Source organism: Cherax quadricarinatus, chromosome 94 (genome assembly GCF_038502225.1).
Source record: "Cherax quadricarinatus isolate ZL_2023a chromosome 94, ASM3850222v1, whole genome shotgun sequence".
Taxonomy (NCBI): Eukaryota; Metazoa; Arthropoda; class Malacostraca; order Decapoda; family Parastacidae; genus Cherax; species Cherax quadricarinatus.
The window spans coordinates 3,097,649-3,106,967 of NC_091385.1; the positions used below are offsets into that span (position 1 = coordinate 3,097,649).

A 9,319-nucleotide genomic window follows, 5' to 3' on the forward strand; every position below is an offset into this window, starting at 1 on the left:
ATACCTCAGAGTCATTATGTGTTGTATTTTTAAAATTATTTGGTTGAGTGGTCTACAATTAATTCTTGCAGACCTAGCCTTATTTCCTCCAGACCAAAATAAACTTTGTGATACTTATTAGAGAGCCACTCTACCATTTTACAACTTAATTTATTCTGTCTGATTCATTCAGATTATGTTTATTAAAGTTTTAAGAGTGCTGTCCAGTTTATTTCTAAACTGCTGTAAACTTTTGTAATTGTGATCTAGAGTTTTTAAATTAACAATAATAGTTACTAGATCCAGCCAACTTTGTTTTAGATTGCCATAAGTGACCTTCAATAAGTCAACTGCTTCTTTGTAAGAGTCATCTACATTGGGAAAAGCTTGTATGAGCATGTGGGCATCTCCAGGGCCAGATTAAGAAGTCTCCGGGCCCTAGGCTATTCAGATTGGCGGTGCCCCTTTGAGTTACGGGTAAGCGAAGCGACCCCTTCCAGCTTGGGGGTGGAGGGGGGGGGGGGTTCGGTGTGAGCCTGTTTAAGGTCTAATTAAATACATTCTGGCTATTTAGATTAAATTTAATAGGGAAAGTACATCAAGACAACCAAAACCATTTACCAACAGCCATTATAACTATCTTGTTAAATCATGCATTTTAAAGAGAATAAACTCAAGACAGCATAGTATTACTAGATTAGGCTATTAAAGTAGTGACATCATGTACCTATTATATTCAGCATAACCACTACAGCACTATTATTCCCTTTATAAATCACTGACCCCTTTGCACTTGCACCATGTGCGCAGTCTTGGATGAGCCCCTGAACCCCTTGGACCGTGGGGCCCCCAAATGCGCGGGGCCCTAGGCAAATTCCTAGTTTGCCTATGCGGTAATCCGGCCCTGGGCATCTCCTCTTATCTGTCCTTTGAGGTAAAATAATTTAGTAACACATGCCAGGTCATTCCTATTATGCACAGCTGCTTTGAAAATTTACCAAAACTCCTCACAGTTTTCTCTAGGATTAAATACAGGTAAACATAATTCTGGGAGTTTTGGCAAAGACATTTACATTACTAGGTTGATTAACTGCCTGGTTTACACCTTTTAATTTATTCTTCTAATTCATAATATCGGTTAATTAGAATATCCATTTTTGTCTCGTCTACACAATTAACCAGCAAATCTCCTTCATATTTTTTGTAAAATAATTTGTATGACTCGTATCTATTTCCTAAGGCATCTAAATACAATTTTAAATCATCAGTATTCACAGTTTCCTGATTAATTAATTCCAAACATTTGCAATCGTGTCATTACGATTTCTTGAGTCAGTCCAAACATTTATTGTATGCCTTGGTTACATGACCTTTCCTAGTCTGTAATGATGCTTTCTTTGCTCTAAAATCCATGGACTTGCCAGCTCCATTAACTTCCTCATTTTCACCCATGGTTCAATATATAAAATTAACTTAATAAACACTGATTATACATTTAATTATACGATTTATAAAGGTAAATATTGCAACTTACCCCTGAATAAATCCTAGCCACATGAGCTTAGCAATTACACATGTAAGGAAATTATAATATAAATTTTAAATCCACAGTATAAATCCTAGCCACACTTGAGCTTAGAAAAATTAATATTGTAGTAATTTTAATCCACTACACAATTAAGTAAATTTGTTGACCCAACATCCCTATCCCTCTGTCATGGCACTTATAATTTTAAGTAATTAATTCACTAATTAATGAATTCAATAATTACATCCGGTTCGAAGGACCAACAGGCAACTGGGGTTTACCTGGAAACTGTGGGAATTAATATTACTGCATGAAACTCACTATATTCATACCAGTAATTTTATGAATACAGCAAGGATAACTATTTCTTACCAATTGTATGTAGGAATTTTGAGATATCCTAGGTCACACAATCCCACAAGTTACTCTGGACCTATATTAACTTCAAATTTAATAAACACAACCTGGTAATAATATTTACATAAAATTAGGTGGACTGTATGTTAAATTGACAGAAAGGAATACATGTATTTATACGTCATATGAAAAAAATTGTTACCAACTCTCACCAAACTTGTCTGGAGATTGCTTGGTGCAGCTAGGTCACCCGCAGCCCCTGCTTAGATATGAGAAAACTAACTGGCCAGAAGTTCAACATGTACAGTGCAGTATTTGGCTGAGGGTTCCATGTTATCCCTTTCAACATTTAATTTCTAAGTCCTGTCAAGTCATTGTTTTATCACATTCTACAGGACTGTAACTCCAATTCTTCTTGCTCCTATTTGAGAGGCTTAAACGACTTTTAACCTCCAGAGCTATGAAATAACTCCCTCACATTTCACACTCGTTTTCTTTCTCCAGTTATTATATGGTGTCCCTTTTTAATTTCCAAATTAATTTTAACCAACAACAATGTATTTCATTAACTTAATTGCTAAATACACTATAATTTCAGAAAATACAATATTTTCCACAAAATGGGTACCTGGGTGTTTAGGCGATTGGTGTGTGTTGTATCCTGGGACAAAACTGACCTAATGCTCAGCATAACAAGCAGCTTTTTATACAGTAGTATGTCATTAATGTTAGCTACTGTCTGTATACCTTGTACATGTACTTGGAAAAGAAAAGATAGTTGATGGTAGTTAGCAGTACTTCCACCTACATCATCCAATGCTTGATGTGCTTGTTAAATAGCGTTATATTGAATTACAAATGAAAATACTCCCACTATCTGTATACCCAAGACTGACACACAAAGTTAGTTAGTTTTTTAGTTAGTTTAATATGTTTATTATGCACCCCATACCCATCCAGTGGGCGGTAGTCAAAAGATTACAGAGGTACATAATGGGTCCAGGGACTGGGCCTCAAAGTTTTGATAGCTGAGCAAGTTACAGAGGTAATGAACTCACAATTTACAAAGGTAATGAACTCCAGGTAGGTCTAGTCACAATCATGACAAGTTACAAAGACAGAAGTGAGTGTCTCAGACTGCGTCTTATAATAAGACTTGTTAACTGTGTACAATACTGGTAGGTTGATGAATAAAGACAAGTGAGCATGCCTTGGCCATCTTCATTAATGAAACGTTTTGCATACACAACAAATTTCTTCAGTTGAAAACAAACAGATGTATCAGACAGTAGTTTTGAGGTAATCAGTCCCTCCGCCTTCTAGGTAGGAGGTAGATCTCTCTCTTTGGAACACTCGGTTTCGAGTCGAAGATCAAAATAGTCCATAAATAAATTCCCTTATGGGCGAAATGTTTCTGAAAATGAAGTGATAAAATATCAGAAGTCCAAATGAGTAGGTCATCATGATTGAGGGTAAAAATAAAAACTATATCAGACAATTTGTCTTTTTCAGATTTCTCCTGATGAAGAGGACAGCTGGACACCATAACCCACACCGTGGCTTGGTTGATAGTACTCTCAGCTAGCATACTGGGTGTCTGTGATTCGATTCCTGGCCTGTTGGAAACATTGGGTATGTTTCCTTACACCTGCTGTCCCTGTTCACCTAACAGTAAGTAGGTACTGTGATTGCTTATATATTTCTTTCTTCTTTCAACACACCGGCCGTATCCCACCGAGGCGGGGTGGCCCAAAAGGAAAAACGAAAGTTTCTCCTTTTACATTTAGTAATATATACAGGAGAAGGGGTTACTAGCCCCTTGCTCCCGGCATTTTAGTCGCCTCTTACAACACGCATGGCTTACGGAGGAAGAATTCTGTTCCACTTCCCCATGGAGATAAGAGGATATAAGCAAGAACAAGAACTAGAAAGAAAATAGAAGAAAACCCAGAGGGGTGTGTATATATATCCTTGTACATGTATGTGTAGTGTGACCTAAGTGTAAGTAGAAGTAGCAAGACATACCTGAAATCTTGCATGTTTATGAGACAGACAAAAGACACCAGCAATCCTACCATTATGTAAAACAATTACAGGTTTTCGTTGTACACTCACTTGGCAGGACGGTAGTACCTCCCTGGGTGGTTGTTGTCTACCAACCTACTACCACAGGACGGTAGTACCTCCCTGGGTGGTTGCTGTCTACCATCCTACTTCCACAGGACGGTAGTACCTAGTACCTCCCTGGGTGGTTGTCTACCAACCTACTACCTAGGTGCTTATATATGTATGGAAGAAACCAAAATAAATAACACACACATGCAGTAGTGTCTTCCACTAATCCTCACCTGGAAGGCCATACGAACACTAAGACATATTGGCATGCTTGTATCGAAGACCATATGTCATTGGCAACAGATGGCGTTAGGGTGGATCTTCATTGTAATCTGTGGAACTTTTAGCTGCTGCTGGTGTTTCTGTTGGTGTCAGCAGCTGTTACTGTTAATGAGGGTCCTGTTGCTTGTGTGTGTGTTTTCCTCTAACGTTAATTCTTCTGTTGCTGCTCGTGTTGATAACGATTTTGTCAGATGCTGCTCTTACTGTTGCTGCGTTTGTTCCTGTTACTGCTATGATGTTTCTGTTGCTGCTGTTACTGTTATGATTGTTGCAGCTGTTGGTAGCGTTCCTTTTTTAATGGTAACATATTTGTAATTATGTAAATAAGTGCATATTTATTATATATAATGCAGCTATACAAATACCTGATCCACATTTGCATAAATCTAAAAGAGAGACTTGAGACAGTAGACAACAGAGTAAGACGACTCATCTCTGGCCTGGGCCCGGTCTGGATAGATACATCATTTCAGCAAAGTCTTCAACGCTGGAGGGATGTGGGTGGCCTTAATGTTATGTACAAAACCAATACTGTCAAGGTACCACACTTGGCTCCACTCCGAGGACAGCGAGAAGTGAGCTTCTAGACCACAAGACGGGCAGCCAGCAGCAACTTCACAACATCACTTCATTGTAAATCACTTATTCCCAGAATGACTCGAATCCGGAACATATTCATACAGCATAATATCAATGAAATAAAATAAGTTAATTAAATGAAATTGCTGGTCCACAGATGGCTCCAACTTCATCCTGTTTGCTACTTACATATCTCATAATAAAAAAAGACTTAAATGAGATGATGTAATAGCTCTTAGCTCGTAAATAAACTTAGGAACCTTAACCCAACCTTGTTAAATACTGTGAAAAAAATATGGGGGGGGGGGGGTAGGGGATTTAGGTAGTTGGATTGATGACAACCTTTTAAAACAGGTTAACCCTTGTGGTTTAGCGCTTCTTTTAGATTATAAAAACTTTAAAAGATATAATTAAATTCAGGTTGATGCCGTGATTGGGCACATGAGCCAGGGGACAGGAGCTATGACTCGACCCCTGCAACCATAATTAGGTGAGTACACACCCTCACACTTTCACCCCATCTCTCTCATTTTCACCCTCTCTCACAAGGTCTTTGATGCTGGTGAGGGACTCTTGATCTAGGGAATTGGATCTGTGCTCCAGTTCCATGAATTAAGCCTGAATGCCTTCCCCCCACCTTTCTTCCACAGGTGCTGTACAATCCCTACAGGTTTAATACTTTCCCTATGATTAAAATAACCTCGCCTAGGTCCTTTTCAGCAGACAGAGTGTCTGAGTTACATCCCTCAATAAAGGTAATTTGTCCTGTTGTATTTAATCCTTGTATACTGGTTTTATTTACTCGTAGTGCAAAGTCTTATTTCTATAGAGAGTAATATTTATTAAAAGACAAGTTAATGGAGTAATCTCATCGAGCATTAATTACTGGCCTTCCTATGACCCTTAGAAAGGGGACTGTCCTCTTAAAGACTAATGACTGAGTATCAATCGCCATTAATGGGATGGTAGGGCCATGACCTCTAAGATCCCCGCAGCGCCAGATCTCACACCCAACACAAGTGTGGTTCTCTCCAGGCATCCTGGACCAGCATCCAGACTTGCGCTTTTAGTCTTTTTAAACTCAAGTTCAAGACTTTGGCTTGAACTGTCCTGATGTGGATATCAAACAAAAAATCTTTGCCTTAACTACCTCTCATTCTGAAAGACTTATTTTTTTAAATTTCGTATATTTTTTTGTGTGTCGATTCCTTCTTGCCATTACAGTATTTCGTTTTGCATTGCCATTTGAGTTTCTATGAAGGTTGAGAAGGGCATCAAAAATGACATTGGTATTGTGTGATATATGTGTGTTCTGTTACTTTTCCATGAGTCTGTGTCAGCGTTACAAAACTATTTTGACAATGTGGAATGACCAGCAGAATTGAATTTATATTTAACAGGTCTAGGGATCTGAATGAAGGCAAATTGTCCTGCCTATATGACCCTAGTGAGTTTAGTGCTTTCTTTTGATTATGATAATGCCCTGCCTATAATACGAGTCAGTGGTGGTTCTGATGGTTTCCGTTTGTTGCAAGATTGGTTTAAAGTAGATGCCTCTGGTGGAACAGGTACAAATTCCATAGGTGACGTATGGGTAAAATGGTGGTCGTGTTAGTATAGAGTCGGGATTGTATAGGGGATTGGATAGTATAGGATGGGATTGTAAATAATTTTCTAAAACTGTTAAGCACAACTCGAAACAGGGGATTAAGTTAAAGAAATTCTGATTAGTTGGTAAGTTGTGGAGTAGAGTAAACTGGCCTAAAACTTTAAGTTTAATGTATGCACTGAAATATGTGAATAATATGGCCTAACTTTTTTTCTAGCGTGTGATCTGTGCCTTCCTGCTACACCAACACCACAGGAGGTTCAACCTGCGCTGCGGCATTGCTGATGGCGAGAACCCCTCAGGTAAAAGTTGTCTGTTGCTGGTAATGGGTAATCGTAGTAGAAGAGGGTTCAGTCTAAAATCAATAAACAGGACACTACAGGAGAGTTGAATCCTGTTCATTTATCTTTACAAAAACTGTTACAAGTGTTATCCTTCAGTCTCTCTCATCCCTCCTTCAGTTACCTTTTAATGCATAATATTCATCCCACCTCTGGCTACCTTCAAGGAGCTGGAGAGATACATAACGTCAGTACCCGATCAACCAGTCTGTGGTTCGTACGTTGGATTATGTGTGGCCAGCAAAAGCAGCCTGGTTGATCAGGACTTGATATAACGGCAGGTCTGGTTAAGGACTGGGCCGCGGGGGCTTTGACCCTTGAAACACCCTTCAGGTAGACACACTTTCACACCCTCCAGGTACACACTTTCACACCTTCCAGGTAGACACACCTCACTCGTTCCTCTCTCTTTCCCTTCATAAGAATGTCACTGAACGTCTCCTTTCCTTCTTCCAGATGTGGGCGTCTTGGAGGTGGATGCCGCCACTGCCACCAACAGCCTGGAGACTCAGAGACGTAGGATGTGCTGTATCTGACATGAAAGTCCAGGAATGGTGGGAAGATCGACGACACAAGAAACTACACCTACGAGGGGAAGGTTCCTTCCCAGGATCACCCTGGTAAGTCCCAGTAGCAGAGTTGAAGGTTGCTAAGAGTGCTTAAGGGTGAATATTAGAGGGTTCTGATAGACCAAATGGAGGTAATGGTTGACAAGGGTGTGATAGACCTCTGAAAGATAGATATATAATGTGCAGAAGTGAGAGCTGAGGGGAGGGAGATTTTTTGTAAATTGTGAAAGTGATTGTGTGTGTAAATGTAAGTGTTGTCTGTGATGAAGGGACGTCTCAGAGGAGAGAATAGAAAACCTGAAGAATGTCTAGAGAAGAAAATGGGAATGTAAAGACAGGGAGGAAAAGGCGGTTTCTCTCCTATAAAGATCAGGATGATCTACAAGGATGAAGGTAGGTAAAAAAATGGAGAGTAGAGCTTCTGAAGTTGAAAGTATAGTAGGTTGTGGATGATTTTGTGAACAGCAGAGCGGAGGAGGTGCTAGTTTCTAGCAGCCAAGAGAGATGTGCTAGCTTCCAGCAGCCAGGAGAGAGAGGGAGGTACTAGTTTCTAGCAGCCAGGAGAGAGAGAGAGAGATGTGCTAGCTTCTAGCAGCCAGAAGAGAGAGGTGTGCCAGTTTCTAGCAGCCAGGAGAAAGAGAGATGTGCTAGCTTCTAGCAGCCAGGAGAGAGAGGTGTGCAGTTCTAGCAGCCAGGAGAAAGAGAGAGAGATGTGCTGTGCTAGCTTCTAGCAGCCAGAAGAGAGGGAGGGAGAGGGAGAGAGAGGGAGGTATGAGAGAGAGGGAGGTATGAGAGGGAGATAATGAGGCCAAGTTTAACATCCATAAAATGGAAGAAATCACAGTAAAACACGTGTTTGCAAATAGGTATAAAATACAACAGTGAAAATAGGAAGACTTTGAGCGATTTTGTGTCCGCAAAAACGTAAAAACGTTCAAGTTTAATTTCCTATTTTCACTGTGATGTTACGTCTATTAAAATATATTTCTTCTCACGCAATTATCAAAGTCTCTCTCTGAGTTATTTGTGATTTATTGACTCCCATAAACATGAAAATAAGTTACATTATCAATCAAAAGTTTATTAACAAAGTTTTCGCATCAGTAGAAAATTATCAAAAAAATTCTATCGTGTCAGTTGCTAATTTTGGGGGAGAAAATTTTGACCTCAAAATTTTCCTTTAGTCTTACGAATGTTGATAAATTTCCTAAGTTTTCAGTATTGCCCCAAAAAATCCCACCACGCCTAGTTTTGATTGTAATAATAATACTGCTGATTTGTGTTTCAGGTGTGGAGAGCTGGAGTTCCTGGACGAGTTCAGAGAGGTGGCACAGACGGTCATGTCCTGGCACTACACTGGCTCTCATCCCAACCAGTCTTCAGCAACCAAAGTCTGGAGAACTCCACCATCTCCTCCACCCAGGGTGATTCCGTGTGGCATCCAGGCTTCCAGTGGCGCAGAGTGACCTAACCACGTCCATAACGTAGCCAGATCAGCGATCTTCACGAGTCAGCGATGAAGTCTGGTCAGCAGCCGTTCCAGAGAGTCTCCACATCAATGCCTGAGGCTCCAGTCGGCGATGGAGTCTGGTCAGCAGCCGTTCCAGTGTCTCCACATCAATACCTGAGGCTCCAGTCGACGATGGAGTCTGGTCAGCAGCCGTTCCAGAGAGTCTCCACATCAATGCCTGAGGCTCCAGTCGGCGATGGAGTCTGGTCAGCAGCCGTTCCAGTCTCCACATCAATGCCTGAGGCTCCAGTCGGCGATGGAGTCTGGTCAGCAGCCGTTCCAGTCTCCACATCAATGCCTGAGGCTCCAGTCGGCGATGGAGTCGGGTCAGCAGCCGTTCCAGTCTCCACATCAATGCCTGAGGCTCCAGTCGGCGATGGAGTCTGGTCAGCAGCCGTTCCAGAGAGTCTCCACATCAATGCCTGAGGCTCCAGGTGCCGTGAACACTGT

General features: G+C 40.8%; 1 protein-coding gene across 2 annotated transcripts in view; it reads left to right on the forward strand.

Annotated features, from left to right (window-relative positions):
* Nucleotides 1–348: 348 nt before the first annotated feature.
* LOC128700868 (uncharacterized) overlaps nucleotides 349–9,319 on the forward strand; it is a 9,176-nt gene continuing 205 nt past the window's right edge. Inside the window, exons 1-5 of one of the 2 annotated variants that reach the window (XM_070104728.1) lie at nucleotides 349–456; nucleotides 3,377–3,535; nucleotides 6,667–6,751; nucleotides 7,247–7,410; nucleotides 8,648–9,319. The exon at nucleotides 8,648–9,319 is cut by the window's right edge and continues 205 nt beyond it. In XM_070104728.1, coding sequence (XP_069960829.1) covers nucleotides 6,734–6,751; nucleotides 7,247–7,410; nucleotides 8,648–8,825 — 360 coding nt within the window. In that variant the 5' untranslated portion in view covers nucleotides 349–456; nucleotides 3,377–3,535; nucleotides 6,667–6,733 and the 3' untranslated portion in view covers nucleotides 8,826–9,319. The remainder of the gene's footprint in view (nucleotides 457–3,376; nucleotides 3,536–6,666; nucleotides 6,752–7,246; nucleotides 7,411–8,647) is intronic. The other variant, XM_053794329.2, reaches the window with a different exon arrangement.